A 22,889-nucleotide genomic window follows, 5' to 3' on the forward strand; every position below is an offset into this window, starting at 1 on the left:
GTATTATTATATAAATAAGATAAAAGTATATTAAAGCACAGGTGGTCGGACTTATGGTCACCTACCATCACAACTGACCATAGACATTGGCAACGTTAAAAAAAAGCAATTCTTACACCGCCAATTACTACAACAACAAACCGAAGGTGAGAGCCGAGATGGCCCAGTGGTTAGAACGCGTGCATCTTAACCGATGATTTCGGGCTCAAACCCATGCAGGCACCACTGAATTTTCATGTGCTTAATTTGTGTCTTGTGAGGAAATCTGCATGTGTCTAATTTCAACGAAATTCTGCCACATGTGTATTGCACCAACCCGCACTGGAGCAGCGTGGTGAAATATGCTCCAAACCTTCTCCTCAACGGGAGAGGAGGCCTTAGCCCAGCTGTGGGAAATTTACAGGCTGCTAATGTAATGTCTGTAATGTAAAACAAACCGGAACACAACGGTGGTAGAATATCTGATATGTGTGGTACCTACCAATCCCAACAACCAAGCGAGAGTCTTTATTGTATTAACCTCGCCTATATATATTGTTTTAATTATTTTATTTTAACCATTAAAGCTTAAAGTCTGCCTATTATTTCGTGACGGCCAAATTTATTTGATATATCGCAAGCAGGGCCGAATTTGAAGGTATGGATGCCCTGGACAACAAGGACCTAATTCAAACTCAAACTCAAATTCCTTTATTCAATATAGAAGTATTACACTTTCTTATTGATTGTCAAGTTAAACACTACCACCGGTTCGGAAAAAGAAAACACCCTGACCTGAGAAGAACCGGCGAAAGAAACTCAGCGGGACTTTTTTTTTTTTTCTTTACGTCAAATTAATTATATACATAATTATATATGAGTAGAAACAGCCAGGAGGCGATCGTTTCATTCCCAAGGTGTGCTATCAAACATAAACTCACTAATTGTATAGTAACCTTTCGCACACAAGCGTTCCTTAACAATTTTTTTAAATTTCGCAACAGAAGCATTTTGAACGCTTTCTGGGATCCTGTTGTAGAAGCGTATACATTGCCCCACAAAAGAGTTACTGACTCTATGCAGTCGAGTAACAGGAGTAACAAGATTGTGTTTGTTCCTTGTACCGAAGTTATGAGAATCACATTTTCTCATAAAAACATTAATATTTTTCCGTACATACAAAACATTACAGAATATATATTGAGAAGCAACAGTCAATATCTTAATTTCTTTAAATTTATACCTCAAAGATTCCTTGGCTCCCAGGTTATAGATTGCGCGAATAGCCCTCTTCTGTACATTTAACATTTAATAAAAATCGTTTATAATTTAACAAATATTACATGTTGTTATTGTAAAACACAAGAATTATAAATACATATATTCTTGTATATCTGTATATTATATATTGTTAGAATTAGAATGTTTTCTTTTTTAGAAATTCCGTTTGAAGGGGGTCCTTCTTGAGAAGGCCGGGCTGTATTCGTCCCTTAAATACGACCCTGTTGCTGACGAAATGTTGTAACTTACTTTTTAATGACTGTTGATTGGTTCCCGTGCATTTTCTGGTTGAGAAACAAAAGAATATCACTCTATGGCCCCGAAACTAAACTATCTACGGAGTAAGTCACGTCGATGGACTCAGTCAACACAATGCACTTATAATATTAAAATATATAAGTGTCTTGTTAATTTTTATCATATTATTTAGTCATGCCATTTGAAATTTATACAATTATATGGATTTCAGTTATGCTGATAAACCAATTATAATTATTTTCAATGTCACGAATCTGTACAAATATTACGAATGAGAAAGTATATCTGTTTGTTACCTCTTCACGCTTAATCCGTTGAAAGATTTCGATGAAGTTTGTGTCCTAGGGAAGGGCACAGAGTACCTTTTTCGACGCCTTATGGATTTAAAAGGGGGGGTGACAGTTTGTGTGCTATGGGAAAAGGATTATAAATTTAACACTGGTAAAGCCGATCCACCTAGTAACCAATAAAGTAAATAAATTAATTCTCATATTACCGCACAGCAGAGCCGTGCTTAGAAATCTGGAGGCACTGGAGGAGTGGAGGCCCCTAATTATTACTTTACAAATTAATTTAAGCGTTTTCTTTTCTATCAAGATAATTTTTATTCTTTGAATGAGTAAATAAGTGATTACTAATATTATTTTAATTTGACTATATCTAAACATATATTAAACAAAAATTATGAACGAATACATCGTCGGAATTTATATTGTGATAAAATTGGTTTATATTATATCGTAAGTATCCGCTAACAAATAATTTTTGGAAAACTTTTACTTCAATGAACGCTGGGCTAAGGCCCTCTCTCCCTTTGAGGAGCAGGTTTGGAGCATATTCCAGCACGCTGCTCCAATGAGGGTTGGTGGAATTATAATTTTTCGCGTTTTTCAATGTATATACGCAAATATATTCTTGGGAAAGGAATACATTTATGGCATATTAAGGAAAATTTATTTTTAAATTGGAGTCAGTGGCTAAACGTGATCGGATTATGAATGGACGGTCGATGCACGGAGTTTAATTTTCCCTATATATAAAAAAAACATATTTGAAGTCTGTTCTTGATCAAGGCCAGTTAAAAGCCGGTGCGAAATGTAGATTCTACTTATTTGCACCGGCATGGAATTCTTTTTTTTTAATATTTAGGTAGGCGGAAGTGTAAATGGTCCATCTGGTGGTAAGTGGTTGACTACCGCCCATAGACAATGACGCTGTAAGAAATATTAACCATTCCTTACATCGCCAATTTACCTTCAACCTTGGGAACTAAGGTGGTGTGTCCCCTGTGTCTATAGTAAGATTTACTCACCCTTCAAACCGGTACACAATATTAATGACTATTACTGTTTGGCGGTACAATATCTGATGAGTGGGTGGTACCTATTCACACAAAGAGCAGAACCAAGAATACATATACTTACAAATTTAATTTATATTCCTATATAAATCTTCAGTATGTGTATATGTACATTACTAAACTCCTAAACGAATTTTTATGTGTATTTATGTGGGTCTCTAGATGGTTTTCATACGAGCGCTCCGATCGGAAATTTAATTAACTTCTCATTACATAGTTATAAAACAAAGTCTATATCCTAAATAGCTGGTTTGACTTCGATGAATTTTTTCGTTTGATTTGAGAGGATCTCTGAATGGTTTTTGGAGAATTACATGAAAATTCAAGATTTATGACGATATTTTTTATACATCAAACGTACGCAGATCCGACGAGCGAGCCTAGCTGAGTATACATTGTAACAAACTTTACGGCTTTAAAAGATTAACGTGAATTTTAAATTTAGTTTGGCAATGTAAATTAATTATATATATTACCGTAAATTTGTAAATGCCGTTAGTTTATATAAGTGATTATATTTTGTGTCATCTTTTTAAAACGTGACTTTGGCAGAATGGAAGCCCGCCTAGAGCAAATATCACACGCTACTATATTTAAAAAAAAAACAAACGTCAATTGTAAACTAAATTGTTATTCTGTCTGCTGTATAATATACAAAAGAAACCGTCGCAAGATGTTGTCCGTAAATTATACTAATTACTCTCTAAGCTACTAAAATTTAGCAGTTTTTTTTAGAATACACAAAAAAACGTCCTCATTTTTATTAATACACAAAGATATATTTTTTCTTTATATTAATTATACATCTAAAAAGATTATCGCAATACAAAAGGACTAAAACAAACTTTATTATCTTGGTTGCCTGACGTTTGACACTCGCCAAACGTCATAATACTTTACTAGTGTATAGATGTAGTGAATAATCCTTTCCTATCGGCAAAACTCGGAACAACGATAACACCCGAATGGTGCCGATGTGTCTATGAATTACTGTATTATTAAATTACGTTTAGGTATCAAATAAATCGCATACTTTATTTATCAATGTCAAATGTCAAACTGCCCGTTTGACGTATATTACAATGAGATGTTAAAACCACCACGATTCTATAATATAAAGAATTCGTTAGGTAAACAAAAATATAACTAGTTACCGAGGACGTTTTATTTCAATAAAACGCACTGATAAAAACCAAATTCCGGTTGAGATGATCTAATGATTCTATAAGGATTGGAACCCCAAAAGTCTAACTATAAGTCAAACTACAGTAGGGTTTTGCAGATCTTTTTATAACAATAAATTTTTGTAATTAATTAAAAATACTATGACATAACAAAAAAGACACCTCAACATAAAACAAAAAATACCAGCAGAGAAATTAATATAAATAAATATGATTTGTTAATGTGGATCGAATAAAATCAATGTTTATTATTTACAAAAATGACAGACAAGAGTAAAATGTAAAAAGTATATCAAAATATAGGTGGCCTGCATTAGTACACGAGTCCATGAAGTTTATCACAAAATCTAACATAAATATCAACAAAATATTTCTGTGGTATTAACTACTCTATATAGATACTTCCTCTTGCAATGCGACCGTTCCCTACGTTGTCTAGATGGGTACTGAGTGCGAGTGAAGTAGTAAGACAAAAACGAACATTTCCGAGAAAATACGAAAGGAAAGGATTATTCACTACATCTATACGTGTATTTAAGGGTCAACTATTGTCCACTATTTTTCGACGCGTTCTCATTTACAAAAGTACATGTAAATTAGAAAGATTTTCGTAATATAAAAACGCCCAGTTATTTAGTTAGTAATAAATTAAAATGGTGATATACAGATTATTTTGTCAAATGGAATCTTTTTTTTTATGTTATAGGTGGCATGGACATCTGCAACACCGGGGAGCTTGCCGGTGCGTTGCCGGCCTTAAGAATCTGCGAGAAAACTGCGAGTGTCTCTCTTAGTACAGTTTATTATTACAAGAATAAGTTTTTTTATAACGTATTTATTTATTTTAATTATATATTATTTTAATAATCATCAATATATATAAATAATAATAATCAATCAATTAAAAATTATGAATTAATAGAAAGAAACACGAAAGGGCAAATGGACAACAGATTCGTACCTTCATGTACAAAAAAAAAAAAACAAATTGAAAAAGTACCAAGGCCGATATGAAAGCTAGGCGTCGAGGCTGTCCGTTTATTGCAATAGCTTCGTATAATGATGTAAACATTTCGCAATATGTATAATTTGTGTGGGCCCTTAAATCGATTAAGGTAACGTTCTCACGTGAGTTAAAATAAACGCTGCGTTAAAAACGCTCAAAATTCGCTTTGATCCGACTTTAAAACGTAAAAAATAAACAATTACGTTTAAGATAACAAATAAATTTAAAGCTACCACCGATGAATACTTGGTGATCAGGCTTTGTTTACCAGTCCGGTTACCACCCATCACCACATGATTTACCGTCAAACAACAATTAGTATTATTGTGTTCAAGTTTGGAAAGTGATGGAGCCAGTGGAACTATAAGCTCATGGGACATTTAATTCCCAAGTTTTGACACACTTACAATCAGACCACCAAACCGACTTATTACGAATAAATAAAAACTAAAGATATAATCTATTTGAAAATTTTAAATTAAAACGCTTTCCGTTAACTGACAAAACTCTCATCCGAACGGTTCTTAAGCCGTTTTTTAAGTGAAAGAGATCATTGGACATTAATATTATGAAAATTCCGGTCAAGTTCGTCTCGCTGTACGAAACCGGTTATGAATTAATGAACTTTATATTATGTACAAATACTCTGGCAGGGCAAACACCTGCGAAGTCCGTAATCATTGTTTTATAAAACGAATCCGTTTTTTCATGGTTTTGGTTATTTTTCATAACGGATTCATTGTTAATTATCAACCAATTATAGTTCAGATGTTATTGGTAGCTGGAACGTAATTAGGCATTTTGATTGGTAGTTGTTACAGGCGAAATGTTTCACCCAACTTACTTTTAATTGAATTGTAAAAATAATTTACTTTGTGGTAGGGCTTTGTGCAAGCCCGTCTGGGTAGGTACAACACACTTATCAGATATTCTACCGCCAAACAACAGTACTCAGTATTGTTGTTTTCCGGTTTGAAGGGTGAGTGAGCCAGTGTAACAGGCACAAGGGACATAATATCTTAGTTCCCAAGGTTGTTGGCGCATTGGCGATGTATGGAATAGTTAATATTTCTTACAGCGCCATTGTCGATGGGCGGTGGTGATCACTTACCATCAGGTGGCCAATATGCTCGTCCGCCAAATTACGACATAAAAAAAATGCTTTTATTACAAAGAAAGATATTGACTGGAAAGTCTTGAGGTTTTATATAAGATTTTATTGAGAGTCTACACACGATTGAAGAAACTATGTACCATAGAAAAAAATGGCGAACCTTTATAAAAATTCCTATTTTTTCAGACCTTGACCACTTTAAACTTAATTTATATTGCCTTAGAATAATAATAATTCAGGGAAAACATCGTACACAATGTTTATTAAACCAAATTATTTATAAAAAACAAAAAACTCGTAATATAAGCTAAAATTGAGCACTTCTATAGATCTAATCGCTCAAGGCGCCAAAATGTTCACTTCAGGTTTTTTCTATTCTCACAAACACAACACAACAATTCAGTTACGGTTGGATTGAACTTACATCGAAATGTTATCGTGATCGTAATTAACATAAATAAGTAGAATTGATCCTCAGTTCCGATTAAATTGAGGTTAATTTTTCTGAGGAATAGTCAAACTTGAATCAGATTAGATCGATATAAGTTAGCAGAATTGGCAACCAGTTTACCACAACGACGGAAAGATGTAATGGAAAAATACCCGGCACTTATCTCGATTTTTGTTTGAGAACATTTTTTTTTTTTATTCTATTCTAATAAGCTTGGATGTCAGCGTATTATTCCCAAGATTTTATTAAAGCGACTAAGTATTATTGAAATAATTAATCTATACTAATATTATAAATCCGAGTAACTCCGCCTGCCTGATGCTATATCATAGACAAACCACTAAACCGAATTTGATGAAATTAGGTATGAAACAAATTTGAACTCCAAGGACGGACACAGACTTTTTAGATCAACAGCTAAAAGGCAAACGAAGTCGTGAGCGACCAATAGTTTTCAACAAATAAGTATGGACTAAAATAAATTAATATATTTTCCTTAATAATAGCAAATTGCAAAGTATACCACACACACACGACGTCGGCATGACGGCATAAGTGAGCATCATCCCGCCTACCGTCACGGCATACGGATCGATCTTACCACCGATGCCAAAAGACGGGACACACCAAAGACATCATTGTTCCCACGCTTGTTTCTGCCCTTTTCTTATTTGAGTAGGTGTAGTTTGCTAAATACACGGAAAAGTAATCCTCTTTGTAATAAAAAAACATTCAAAAGTTTGTTTGTTTGTAACGTATTAACTAATACATGATCGTCGTGATTTTTTTCATATACATTCTAAAGGACATAAAGAAGGAAATAGCTAACCAAACCTAACAACTAAACCCCCCCCCCCTTTCCCACGCAGGCCAAGTGGCGGTGTAAAATTAGTTTAGTATATTTAAATTTCGGATGATAACGCCATTTCTAACTGCTGAGTTTCTTGTCGGTTCTTCTCGGTAGAATCTCCATTTCAAATTGGTGGTAGCTTTACGTTTCAAAGACTTCTGTAAAATGTCGATTCAAGTCCTTATAAAAGATTTCTTCGACCGTGGAGTTACTAGAACTAAAAAACAGGTTCAGGGCTTACTCCGCCCTCTGCTCCAATGTAGTGTTCGTTTAAACATCAGATTTTATTTTTATTTATGATATCGGTAGGCGGACACGAAAATAGGCCAATTGATGGTAAGTGGTCACCACCGAGCTTAGACAATGGCGCCGTAAGAAATATTAACCATTCCTTACATCACCAATGCGCCACAAACCTCGGGAACTAAGATGTTATGTCTCTTGTGCTTAGTAACATTGGCTCACTCACCCTTCAAACCGGAAAACAACAATACTGAGTACTGCTGTTTGGTGGTAGAATATCTGATGAGTGGGTGGTACCTACCCAGACGGGCTTGCACAAAGCCCTACCACCAGGGGGGAACCTGCATGTGTGTGGTAGAGGTTTTCTCACGATGATTTCCGTCACGGCCGAACACGAGGTATTTCTGTAGTAGTATTGCCTCTGAGTCAAGAAGCCTTAATTATATGAATAATTCTTATCCCCACATTTTTATTAGTGTTAATTGCTTCCTTTATTTTAATAACTGAACGTCTCGCGAATATATTAATTCATAATTAAATATACATACATATAATTAAATCTTCTTTTTTTATCGTAATATATACGACCATTCAAAAAATTATTTAAAACAAATGTCGATGGACAATATTATGAAATTCATCAAGAATGCAACTGACAGTGACATCTTGTCACAACCATGACAACCCAAGATGGATGCCGCTTTCTTGTACTACGTTTGAAAGGTGACGTCACTTCCTTGACCACGTTATTCAGTATTCGTTATTCAATAGTATAAATATATTGTTTAATAGTTTTTAAATATTGCCGTACTGTTTAATGAATTCGATAATCTTTGTCAAATAATTAAATTGGAGTTCTATTAATGTTGTCAAAGGTTGTATGTAAAACTTAAGTTATAAATAGCAGGATTAAGTATTAATTTAGTAATTGTTTGTAATAAAACCCACTTCAACAAAGTTAAGCTCGGACAGACATATTATAAAATATAGTATATATATTTATAGACGAATTGAAATCTATGTAAGATTTTAAATTAACATGGTTACCTTATTACTATTAGTTCAACAAACAAACAACAAACTTCAGTCTCGTGAACAAGACATTCGTAGATAATGTCGAAATATCGAGCTCAAATAAATAAAAATAAAAAACCTTGAAATCTTTTTTTAAAGTAGTATAAAAAATAAATACAAGTTGTTATTTTGAAATATAGCTGAATTTTCGCTTTCTTCGTGTATTCTTGAATTCGGCCACAGAGGGTTAGTCATTTTTGTGGATCTATGTAATGATGTCATTCTGACCGATTTCGGCTAAAGCGACCGATCTCAAGGAAGATCAGCCAACTACGCAGGGCATAGGGCAACTGTGTGCGCGCACACAGTTGGAACGGCATCGAATCGAAGCACTTGAGTGTACACACTTCCGACTCCCATACTCCGGGCTGTCACTGAGAATTTTCGATAGAAAAACTTGATAATATTGTTATGAAATATAATTTTACAATCTGTTAAAACCGTGGGACTCAGTAAAAAGCGAATTTGATGCCTCGGCAAGACCAATGGACATTAAACAATGTATAATAATTAAATACTTAATTAAGAGTTGTATGCCCTTGAAACAAGTTTAGTTTAAAAATGTAGCCCCAAATGAAGGTAGGGTCATTGGCCTGTTGTTACCGAGCTAAACCCATAAAATAGTATTAATAGAGTTACTAGTTGATCCATCTAGTTTTAATCCATGAATAGTAAGGTATATACAATCCATAACCTTTCTCAATAAATATACAAACTAATAGTATTTTTTTTTACATAGACTCAGCTTTGTCGTATGGATTAATATACATTTATTATCATTGAGAGCTTTAATAAATATTCAAGAGCTCTATAGTCTATTCCCATTGAAGGAATATGGAAAAACAATATAGATTTACGTATTCCTTGCGATTTGCTAATGACTCAGCTATGTTGTGCACTGCTAAGAGTTTATGATTAATATATCTTTATTTATAATGCAACACTATTGCACTTAACTACTTATATTAACTTTAATTTCACTTCCAAAGGAAGAGCTTTGTCAATAAACCGCCATTTTGTCTAATCCATAGTAAATATCATAGACTATTCAAGCTCTCGACCAATGATATCGCTTCAATTCAAGGTCAAATGTTGTTTATTTGGCTTTTGTACTCTTGTACTGGAATAGACTATATGTCTGCTGTACAAGAATGACCACGGTGAATGGTCGCAACTCCGCTGGTCGAGAGTTACGATAGTCAATTAAAAGTTGGATTTTAATAATAATTTTAAATATCATAAAGATAAGTTACGAAATTTTCGTAAATAATATCGATTCTTGAAGGCATTGACACATTTAGCGGGATCTTAACTTTTAAATTTGTTACCTAGTAGTAAAACGCGTATGTGGAAATCCTTTTGTAACGAAAATGCTTCAAGAACTCACCCAGGGCCGTATGGCTTTTTGGGCTTGTAGCCCAGGGGCCCGTGGATTCAAGGCCTCCTCCCCCCCCCCGCTAAGTCAAGTCAAAGTAAAAAATAAACGATAATGCGCAAGAATCCATCATTTCATTAATTCAAGGCTACATTCTTAGGTGGGCCCCTAAGTAGTGTTAGCCCAGGGCCCCCTAAACTGACGGTCCGGCCCTGTATACACCTTTGAAGAGTGAAGAATAGCCTATGTTCCGAACTCAACGTTGCTTCGTACTAAAATTTCATCACACTCAATACAGTGGTTCAACCTTGAAAGTATAACAGACAGACTTTCTTTCATAATATAATTAAAAATTGTTTAATTGGAAAATAGTAACCACTGAGTGTCTGTCCATTTTGGTACTTTTAATCCTACTAATATCACAAATACGAAAAGTGGCAGGGTATTGGGCAAGCCCGTCTGGGTAGGTACCACCCACTCATCAGATATTCTACCGCCAAACAGGAATACTTAGTATTGTTGTTTTCCGGTTTGAAGGGTGAGCGATCTAGTGTAACTACAGGCACAGGGACAACATCTTAGTTCCCAAAATGGGGGCGCATTGGTGTAATGTAGGGAATGGTTATTATTTCTTACAGCGCCAATGTCTAAAGCTGGTGGTGACCATTTGTCCACCTACCTATTACATTAAAAAAAAGGTTCGAATGTATAGATGTTTGTATCTTGATTAATCCAGAACTGCTGAACAGGTCTGAGTGGAATTTAGCAGAGCGATATATTATATATTATTATATCTGCACCGACTTTGAACGTGAGCGAAACTGCGCGTAGCAACTAGTGTATTATAGAACTATATGATTTTCATTGTACATTGTTATTTAAATTTTGGGTATGATTGTCCATATGTACCTAATTATTTGTTTGGTCTTCTTAGCAGTACTAGAAGATATCTCATTAAGGTACTTATTAAACCTAAATTTCTTTTAACATTATTTTTATCTACTATTAATACTAGAAATATAAATCTAGCTACAAAACTCGGCTTCGCTCGGTTATAACGAGAGTCTACATAAAATCATAATCATATCTCTATTGGTCCGCATAATATTTTTCAACAATATCATAGACCGTCAACATACTTCAGTAAATTTTTAAATCTAAATTTTTCTTTCCGTTCATCCAGTGGTAACCAGTGTAGTTATGGATATGTCATTTCGAATTTGGATATGGATATATTAATAATATTTCAATGCAGAGTCGGATTTAAAGATCTGGAGGCCCTGGGGTTACAAAGGAATAGAGGCCCTAGAGCAACAGAGACGTGGAGACCCCAATAATTATATCGAATATTTTAATTTCAGTAAGCTATAATTCATTCACTTGTACAACTTAACTTTTAAAACAGTAATTATTATTATCATTATAATTTGACTATATCTAGATATTTGTTAACTCGTCGGAATCTCTGTTGTGGGGTCTCACGCGGAGGCTTCAAGGTAGTTGCCCCGGTTCATGTAAATCCGGCCCTGTTTTAACGGTTTCACATTCGGTTACGGATACGAAATTATTCCGGATTATATTATATATTAGATTATTTAGTAATTATTAAAGAAAAATATATTATTATTATTAGCTACCCTCTCTAAGTATAAAACTATGTGAAAACAAACTTACAATAAATATTAGTCCGGATATCCGATAGTTTTGGTTAATATTACGATGTTCAAGTTTGGTCGTTTTTGCGTTTATCGCGTACAGACGCGACGGGGGTGTCTTTATTATATTTGTAGAAATAGCGGCATCCTTTATATTGTAAAGCCTACTTATATAATATCTATTCAAATTTTAAAGTTATAAGATCTAGTTCATCAACATATTTATTAAAATATTGATTTTACGTAATTGCTATGAAATGTAAATAATCTATTTTATTTTTCGGTGAAACTAAAGAGCTTTTATTTAAAATAGAAAAACAAAAAAAAATCACAAAATTATTGAAAACAGAAAAAAATATATTACAAAAACAATAGAAAAGAACACTCACCGTTTAAAAAGCACAAACAACAAAATCAAATCACTCCAATTATAATTATTATAAAAATTTATTAATTATTTTATAGATTTAATACGACGGACTTTACGTATGTTGTAGTAGGTTTCAATTATTAATAAACGCGGCCGTAACGAGCGCCAGATGCACGCAAACTGAGCGCGACCTTCCAAGTTACGTTTTACATAGACATTTAGCACTGAAATATAAGATGTGCGCACGCGCACGATCCGTCACGAATAACATGAGCAAAACTGAACGTTAATAATGATTTGTTTAGTAGTATTTATTTTTATTTATATATTTAACTGTCTCGTTGGATTAGTTCGATTGTAAGGTCGCAGATCTTATAAATAAATTAATATTGGATATTGGACAATATCACATACATCACTCTGATCCCAATGTAAGTAGCTAGAGCATTTGTGTTATGGAAAATCAGAAGTAACGACGGTACCACGAACACCCAAGACCACATAGAAAACTAATGATTATTTTCTACATCCGACCATGGAGGTCGTCAAAGATCTTGGCGATCTGGATTCAAGCCCTGGGTTGGGAAATAGGTTTATTTTTAGCATATATGTAGACGGTAAGTGGTCAATACAGCATTTAGATATTGGCAATGAGCCTCCAACCTTAGAAGGTAAGATATAATGTCCCTTGTGCCTGTAGTTACACTCACTCACTCACCCTTCAAACCGAAACACAACAATACTGAATATTATTATTGTACGGAAGATATAATAGTGTGACAGATTAAGTATGATATTATTAAATAATTAAATGATTACAAAAACGCTTACAATATTTATTGAATGTTTTAATAAATTCTCTAATAATAATAATTAGATTTAAATTATTTTTGATTTGTATTGATAACATTGATATTAAATAAGAGGGTACTTTGACTTTTCTGTTCTATATTGTGATTCATGTGATTTGTAGTGAGGCTTAAATAAGTGATAGAAGATCGGTACAGAACGACTTTACTCTTCCTGGAGCAGCAGGGTGTTAACATTTAAGGTACGATATAATTTTGCGATAAAGTATAAATTATTGTTATTGCTCGTTAAATTATTGATGATATATGAAATGTGTTTTTTGCAATTATCAAGATATACAAAGTTAGTATTAAGGTAATTGGTGTTAATGTAAATATTAATTAATACAATATTTCGATTACTACAGCAATTATAATGGTTAAATAAATATTTGTGTTTCATATATAATGCTTTATTGTCTTAAAACCTTAAAATATAATTAAGTAATAAAGAAATGGAAATTATTCTGACATTATGTATTAGGTCTCGATAAAAAATCTAACAAGTGCGTAGTACCTATGTAAATAGATGGACTTGCACAAAGCCCTACCACCGCGTTGCAGCGCCTCGGAAAGCATACAGACCATTGATCTTAGTCCTGAACTCTTCGCTCATGTTGTGAAACTACGACGATAGAGAGTGCACCTGTCTTCGGGCACACGAATGTCAGACCAGGAGAACATCATCATCATAGCTTTAGTTACACACTTTAAGAAGATTCAATAAAACCATCTCTGCCAAAGAATACTTGGTGGTAGGGCTTTGTGCAAGCTCGTCTGGGTAGTTACCACTCTCACTCATCTGATATTCTCCCGCCAAATAACAGTACACTGTATTGTTGTGTTCCGGTTAGAAGGGTGAGTGAGCCAGTGTAATCACAGGCACAAGGGATATAACATCTTAGTTCCCAAGGTTGGTGGCGCATAGGTGATGTAAGGAATGGTTAATATTTCTTACAGCGCCTTTGTCAATGGGCGGTGGTGACCACTTACCATCAGTTGGCCCATATGCTCGTCCGCCAACCAATGCCATAAAAAAAACTGAAGAATAAGAAATTCCTGCTTGAGTCAATAGTCTGATTTTAAAGCAAGAGAAACTGCGAAACTCTGCAACACATATAATGATATTATTTACTAAAACCTTAAGTTAAGTTTTACGTTTTTCTTTATAGTTGTAATGGAATAGGCGTTTGTCTTCCATCTCACCTGATGGAAAGTGTAGATGAAGACGAAGGTGGTACACGCCCATCCAAAAGAAACCTGTTCACTCTACTCTTAAAGGCTCCAGAGTTCAACTTATCTGGAAAAATAGAATCAGGCAAGTCGTTCCAAATCTTGGCGACTCTCACCAAAAACGAGCTGTCAAACCGCTTAGTTTGACTTTTGTTTGGATGAAACTTTTAACGTATATTGGTTTATTAATTTTTCAGTTAGTCATTACAAAAACCACGTCCTCCTATTTATTCGTAACTCATCAGAATTGGTAGATATTTACTACTATGTACAAATAATTTGCTTATGGCCAGGCCTTAAGTATAGTTTCAAATAAATGGTGCGGTAATTTTCGTATATTCGTAGGAATCTGATTGGTTGTACAATCTTATGGCTATTTTATAGCCTTTTTTAAAATTTGTTAGTTATTTCTTACAAATATATCACATTCGAAAATATACAGAGGAGTCAACGTGAGAACAAACGTGTGAAAGAAATTGTCGATTCTTCGAGGCCCTCTCAGGATGCCCTGCGCACGTGCCCCATGTGTCCTCTGGTAAAGACGGAAATGCCTAAACCTTCCACATGAATCACACCATTTATTCGTGAAAACTCTTTAAAAAGCCGGTTGGTTGATTATGAGTTAACCGCTTACAGACGCAGCGAGTACTCCATTTTATATGTATATGTATATTTGTAACGAAGATGCATCAACAATAATATAGTCGTATGTTCGGTTAGGTTGATAAAATCAATGAATGCTCAACGAGCTTAGTATTCACAAAAGGCAGTCCATTGATGGATCGGCTAGACAGGGCCTGGGAACATTGCCAACGATTTAGGTTTCAGATATGCGCTGGACGAACAGGATGCGACCTATCTATGATAAAAGAACGAATACATTTGACAATATATAGATGAAACCGCGGCTTTGTCCGCAAAGCAATATCAAAATCAAAATATTCCTTATTCAAGTAGGCTCATAAAATCACTTTTGGACCGTCGTGTAACAGTGTGGAATTATGTGCAAACCAAAATTCGGAATATAGATTCTCGAAGAACCGGCAAGAAACTCCGTAGTTAATCTTTTCCACCATTTTAATTATAGAGTATGTCGGAAAAGTACAATAATTTTTATATATATATTTTATATATTCTGCCTAGTAATCAATAAGTAAGTCCACAATTTTTTATCTTTAATTATATTAATTTAATTGGAGCATATTCCGTCAACCCGCATTGGAGCAGCGTGGTAGAATATGCTCCAAACCTTCTCCTCAAAGGGAGAGGAGGCCTTTAGCCCAGCAGTGGAAAAATTTACAGGCGGCTAATGCTAATAATGTAGTATTAAATATCTTCTATTGAGTCTTGTTTTTGTGTCTTATTTATCAGTGATTTTTTTTGACATGAGCTTTAAATTTTTTAATGGGTCAAGTTAAAACTCTATAAAAACACACTTAATAAGAGTAAATTTTTGACGAATATGTTATCTACTAAATCTGCCGTCGTGTAATTTCAAAACTTTACATATTATTATTTATTAATTATTATTATTATTATTTATACATTATTTTTAAATAATAAGATACAAAATAGTTAATTTATTAAACTGACTGCAGTGCAAAACTTCCATCGTACACTTCAAACTTATTGAAGGTACGTCCGTGTTGCTCTTCGTTGTTTTCAATTTATATCAGCACTATACTATTTACACGCGGCTTCGCTTGCGTTTTAGGGGCAGGTGTTGGCAAGAAAAAGTACCCTATCCTTGTTGTTCAAGTTTGCCTCGTACCCGATTTCATCGAATTCGATTCAGTGCTATTACCGTGAAAGAGCAACAGACAGACAGAGTTACTTTCGCATTTATAATATTAGTATATATATAAAATCTGTTATTGTAAATTATTAAAATATATGACGGCGCATTCGTAATCCCGGAAGCCAAGTTGATTATTTCGTAATAAATTGCGGGTAGTTTTAGCGCCTTAGCGAAGCGAATGTTACTGACAGCTCGGTTAGGTGACATCTCGCTTGACGTAACTCGGGTGACTGGCGGCATTGTGCTCGGGTCGGTGAAATAGTCCGGTCATATTCGGCGCATGCGTCACGTTGTCCGCGGAACGTCTAGTGATTTCAGTTAATATCAAGAGTGAACTGTATAATTGTTAATTATTTTCTCCTCGCCCGTTAATCCACGCCACTATGGAGCAAAGAAATAATTCTGATATGGGCCAAGTCCCTATATATATATTTGATATAATATTTAGTTTACACATTTTTTTTAAATGACAACGACTACAGGAGCTATACGATTACGGCGCGCAGTGTTTGTATGTCACCAGTTTTGAACATGTCTCAAACTAGCCATCATAATTTGACAAAACCGTTACCATTGGATGCGTTTTGGTCGTCCACTGGTTACATAAATAAAATAAGCGTAAATAACCTTCAAATAAAATTCATGGTTGTATGTTTGTTAAATCAAAATAAACTTAATAAAGTATATCTTGGAAAAACCTACTTGAATAGGCTATTTGACTGGTTTTTAAAATCCATGTAATATTATTTAGTAGAGGTTAAGGAACCCAGTAAAAGTTGTTTTTACTAGTACTTATTTGCTGAAAAATATCAAATTAAAAATTCCATATTTAAATAGCGCGCGAAAACGCTACTTTGACAATATGGCGCTGTAATGGGGTCGGTGACGTCACTTGCCAGTATTGTAATCTGTGGCACATATAATCCACACACAGTAGGCAAACGAGATTAACAAGCAAGTGACGTCATCATAAACCCGACCAATCAGGAGCCAAAGTCAAAGTCAAAGTCAAAGTCAAAAATCTTTATTCAATATAGAAGTGTTTGCACTTGCTTATTGATTGTCAAAAATCTACCACCGGTTCGGAATTTAGCACCTCGGACCTGAGAAGAACCGGCGAAAGAAACTCAGCGGGATATATTTTTTTTCATTTTTTTTAACCATTTTCCATGTAGGTACAATGATAAGTATATATTAGTTGTTTGAAACAGTCTGGAGGCGATCATTTCATTCCCAAGGTGTGCAGTCAACTAAAAAGTCATTAGTGTTGTAATATCCTTTAGCACACAAACGCTCTTTAACGACTCTTTTGAATTTTATAATTGAATAATTTTGAACGTTTTCTGGGATCCTGTTGTAAAAACGTATACATTGCCCCAAAAAAGAGTTACTAACCCTGTGTAATCGGGTACTTGGAGTAACAAGTTTATTCTTGTTCCTAGTGTTAATAGAATGTACGTCACAATGTTTGGGAAAATCATTTATGTTTTTGCGTACATACATAACATTATCAAAAACAAATTGAGAAGCGACAGTCATTATTTTAATTTCTTTAAATTTACCTCTTAACGAATCTTTTGGGACCAGGTTATAAATTGCATGAATAGCCCTCTTCTGCAGTACAAAAATAGTATTAATGTCAGCTGCATTACCCCAGAGTAGGATGCCATACGACATTATACTATGGAAATAACTGAAGTACACAAGGCGTGCCGTATCCACATCAGTCAAAAGTCTAATTTTTTTTACCGCATAGGCTGCAGAGCTAAGTCTATTCGCCAATTTATTTATATGGGGGCCCCATTGGAGCTTAGAGTCTATTGTCATACCAAGGAACTCTGTAGATTCTAAAACATCTAATGCTTCCCCGTTTAAACGTACACTCGTTTTGACACATCTTACATTGGGAGTAGTGAATTTAATACATTTAGTCTTTTTACTATTTAACATTAAATTATTAACACTAAACCAATTTACTATTTCAGAGAGAGTATTGTTCACATCGTCATATATCGAAAGACGTCTTTTTATTTTAAAAATTAAAGAAGCATCATCAGCAAACAATACTATCTCGAGTTTATCACCTAGGAGATGTGGCAGGTCATTTATATAAACAAGGAAGAGAAATGGTCCAAGAATTGATCCTTGAGGGACCCCCTACAGTAACTGGAGACCCGGGAGATCTCTTTCCATTTACATCAACCCTCTGAATGCGATTGCTCAGATACGAAATCAGAAGACTGAGTGCAGTGTCCCTAGAGCGTTTTATGTCACGTGATAAACGTTTAAAAAAATGCATTTTTATTTATGGATTTTTGATTAAATTAATTATCATTTTCAACTTTCGTTGATAAATATCCATTTTTAAACTCATATATACTGATTACAATAATTGACACTTTATTTTTCGCATTGTCAAATAGCCTATTCTTTGTCTTCGTTACTGAAAGTCGTGCTTGTGCTTTCACCGATGCCTACTTAAATACAAGTAGGTTTTCCCAAGCACTTCGGAGTCGTAATTTTATAGAACCACAACCAAAGTAAAGCTTAATAAAATAAAAAAAAATATTGATAAAACTTTTTACTATCAGAATATTTGTTTGTACACAAAATATCGACACACTGACCTTACACATTTGTCAAAAACTAATTGAAGGTTTTACTTGGAATCATATTAATAAATATAAAATATTTTATCCTTTAAATCATACTTAAAACTGTAAACTTTGTTCCAATCACAAGACAAGTAAAGACGGATAAACAACTTTGACATTGAATCGACGTAATTCCATTGGTCGAGATCTTGAATAACGGAATTCGTATGGCGTTCGTGAAAAATGGCGTTTTGAATGTCAATGTTGCTTTTGGTTTTGGAGGTAAAATTAATGTGGATATCAGCAGTTTAGTGGAATAGCGTTGAATTATAAATAAAGATATATTAGTCAACAACTGATTGTAGTGCATAATGTAGGATTAGGACTGTTATGTGGGAAGGAAATTTTTTATATCACTTTAAATCAGCTGTGAACATTTTAGGTGTGAGATTTTGAGTGAATCTTTTAGAATCGTACTGCATACTTTTTCATGAGGTAGGTGACATTGGAGCTGTAAGAAATTTTAACCATTCCTTAGATAGATGTGTCACCAAACTTGTGTGCTAAGTTATTTTGTCCCTTGTGCCTGTAGTTACAATGACTCACCGTTTAAGCCGGAACACGACAGTACAAAGTGTTGCTGCCGTAGAGTATATTGTGTGGGTGGTACTTCCCGGGCTTGTACATAACGCAGGGAATATGTTAATGTAAAGTTTGTTTACCTTTATTCCCTCTTCGATTTGAATACCCCTTCAATATATATTATTACAAATAGAAAATGAAATGATATTTTTAAAAATATTTTAATGGCGGCCAACAGAGATTCTCATTCCATTACAACCCATCGCTAGATATTCGGACAGTTAAGCGGATGCACGAGTACCGCCAACCGTCGTCCTTGTATATCCGGTCGCAGTGTTGCTATTTGTGATTTTAATTTTCTTCTAGTGGTTATTGAATCACAATTGTCAAGTGAGGAATCAACGACAATTATTTTAATCAAAATAATATCAAAATAAAGAATATTCAGATAAATTACAATTATTTTTAAAATTAATTAAAAATTAAAATTTAAATAGTCATGAAATTACATTTCCAGTATAATAATAATAATAGCTTTTATTCAGTTCAACTTACAAACTCAAAACATAGTACTTCTTGTATTTCTAAAATGTTTATCTTCTTTAGATGTGTTTGCCAATCGACAGAAGCCTCTTCCATCTTTATCCATTCTAACCGTTCTTGAGATTTATACAAAGCGCTAACACATTCACAATGAAGATAATATCGAGAGAAAAAAACAGCAGGTACTTTTTACCGACAATTAAATTACATAGATGATTAAATACAATTCAATATAATTATATATTTTGCATAGAAATCAATACAATTGCTAACTCCACACTTTTTATCGTCCCTTTAATTTTGCATTGAGTAATACGCTCTATTTATCAAAGACTCATTTGTTACCGGAGCTTTGTCCGCATGCGAGGTGTTAGGTGTGACAGCATGTCGTGAGCGCAGGCTCAGTATTGGGGCCAATTACAGTAGCCGTATGACAAGTAAGAAACCAATCGATGACAAGCATCGATTGAGGGACCAATGGCGTGCCCCAGCACCCTCGACTCCTTCCAAGGAAACCTAAAAATCTACTGCGCAGGACAAGGTTGAGCTCACAAATCATGCACTCTATGTATGGTACATAGAGTGGTGGTAGGTCTTTGTGCAAGCCCGTCTGGGTAGATACCACCCACTCATCATATGCTGTACCGTCAAGTGGTATACGTAGTATTATTGTGTTCCGGTTTGAAGGAATCTATCATCATATTTTCCAAGGTTAGTGGCGCATTGGCGATGTAAGGAATGGTTAAAAATTCTAACAGCGCCAATGTCTACGAGCGGTGGTGATCATTAGCCATTAATTTGCCCGCCTGCCTATAATATAAGTTAAGATTTTATTAACATAAGATTTAAAATGTATTGCCATAATTAAAAATAATTGTGGAATTTTAAAGATGAATTTGATATTTGTTTTATAATTACTCAATATAAGTACATCAAGTGTTCCAAAAAAAATATCAGTTAAGCCCAGTTCCAGTTTAGAGCAGAGAAATCCTGTGACCTGATGCTAAAAGACATTTAATTAGTGTCAAAAGGCTTAACTTAACATTATTAAAACCGACAATATTATAATATACTAATTGTGCGGGCAGCTTCGCTCATATTCTGAGCGTTGCTCTTCAGTTGTTATGAATTAAACCTAACCTATCCTTTGGAATTCAATCATGCTTCAAACTACACTCTCATCAAATCCAATCCAGAACACCAGACAAACGAACAGAATTTCTTTCGTATTTATAATATATAGATTATAACATGCATGAAAGTCAAACAATCTCCGCGTTTTTTATCATCTATGTAATCTTGAGTTGAGTAATTAGCCTTATTTATTAATGGTTTTTTTTAATAAGCGATTTAAATTTATAATATCATCCTTATTTACCGTGTTTATATAATAATTATCACTGATACTATCGAAGTAATAATCTTTGTGTATATTGTTAGGAATAAACATAACACTGTTGTAAATGAGAGAGCCGAGATCCAGTGGTTAGAACGCGTGCATCTTAACCGATGATTTCGGGTTCAAACCCAGGCAGGCACCACTGAATTTTCATGTGTTTAATTTGTGTTTATAATTCATCTCGTGCTCGGCGGTGAAGGGAAACATCGTGAGGAAACCTGCATGTGTCTAAATTCTGCCAAATGTGTATCACATTGGAGAAGCGTGGTGGAATATGCTCAAAAAGGAGAGGAGGCCTTAGCCCAGCAGTGGGAAATTTACAGGCTGTTAATGTAAAAAAATGTTGTGAATATTTTAGCATTAATCCAGAAGACTTTATTCCATTAATTAAATCTGTATTTAAAATGATGGAAAAGGGTAAGTTTTGAGCTTCTTGCCGGTTCTCGGTAGAATCTAATTCCAGGTGTAGCTTTACATTTAATTCAAAAGTGATTTTATGAGTCTCATTGAATAAGGAATATTTTGATTTTGAAGTGCTATTCCCGCGTCAGTGGCCGAGCAACCTCTCGAATCCGAACTGATGGTAAAAAACATAATCTCGAAGGTCTTGAAGGACGGGGATGGGTGTAGAGGAAGGGGATGACCAAAGAAAAGATGGATGGATTGTTTGAAAGACGATATGGCTGGAAAGAATGTTACTTGTGAGATGACGTCAGACAAAGAAGTATGGAAGAAGAAGACACGATGCGCCGACCCAAAATTAAATTGGTTTAAAGCAGGAGGATAACGATGTATAAGAAATGGACAAAAATATGCGTTAAATACTGATGTCATAGTCGGTAACAACAAGAACGTTTCCACGAATACGACGATAATTTATTTTACAAATATCATTACTTAAGTACACGAAAATTCCAAACGGTTTTTCTATAATGTTGATCGGAAAACATAACTAGCAGCCAGGTGACCGATGACCTGAAGAAGACTCGACTGGATGCGGCAAGGGGACCTCTCGTGTCCTGTTTCAGGCTGCCCGGGAGGTATACACTAGTGAGGAAAGCGGGAGACGAGATCACCTTCACCCCCTAAGGAGAGCTCCATCAAGGGAAGGTGTTAATATCATCACGATCCCTCAGCCTCGCCCATGCGGTACCAACCAGCCATTGCAGTGGCGTTAGTGAATCCCAGATAAGTCGGTTTCGCCCCAAGGGGCCACAAGAAGCAGAAGCTTTGGCTCATATTAAAAGAGGCCTCTAGGTATAATTTATATTTGCAAATGTTTTAATAATTATACTAAATAAAATAAATAAAAATAAGAACAACCTTCATTACTACGACAAAGAACTGTTACATGAGTACTTATTCTAGGTTATAATAATATGTATTTGTAAAATTATATAATATTTCGTCTCGTGAACAAGACATTCGTAGATAATGTCGAAATATCGAGCTCCACCAAATAAAAATAAAAAACATGGTAAATATCCCGTTTTAAATACTGTTAGTAATAAAAATAACCATGTTAATTTAAAATCTTATATAATATTATTTGTTAGTTTTGTGTGTATAAGAAATATAAATATATATTAAACAATATTTGTTGGTAGGTTTTGGCGTAGACCTCTCCTAAGCCTTTATACTAATGATACTAAGCTCAAAATAATCATGACCGCAATTTAAGCGTGTAGCGCT

The 22,889-nt window shown here is 34.5% G+C and overlaps 1 protein-coding gene across 2 annotated transcripts in view; it reads right to left on the reverse strand.

Moving 5' to 3' along the window:
- The window catches only part of LOC125075094 (putative fatty acyl-CoA reductase CG5065), a 53,893-nt gene extending 41,515 nt beyond the window's left edge, over positions 1-12,378 (reverse strand). The window contains exon 1 of one of the 2 annotated variants that reach the window (XM_047686703.1): positions 12,220-12,378. Coding sequence is in view for 1 of the 2 variants with exons in the window: in XM_047686702.1 (XP_047542658.1) it covers positions 1,510-1,541 (32 nt within the window). In the remaining variant the exon portion in view is untranslated. Of the gene's footprint in view, positions 1-1,509; positions 1,615-12,219 lie in introns of those variants that run through there. The other variant, XM_047686702.1, reaches the window with a different exon arrangement.
- Between the last annotated feature and the right edge of the window lie 10,511 nt (positions 12,379-22,889).

This window comes from Vanessa atalanta, chromosome 29 (genome assembly GCF_905147765.1).
Source record: "Vanessa atalanta chromosome 29, ilVanAtal1.2, whole genome shotgun sequence".
Lineage (NCBI taxonomy): Eukaryota > Metazoa > Arthropoda > Insecta > Lepidoptera > Nymphalidae > Vanessa > Vanessa atalanta.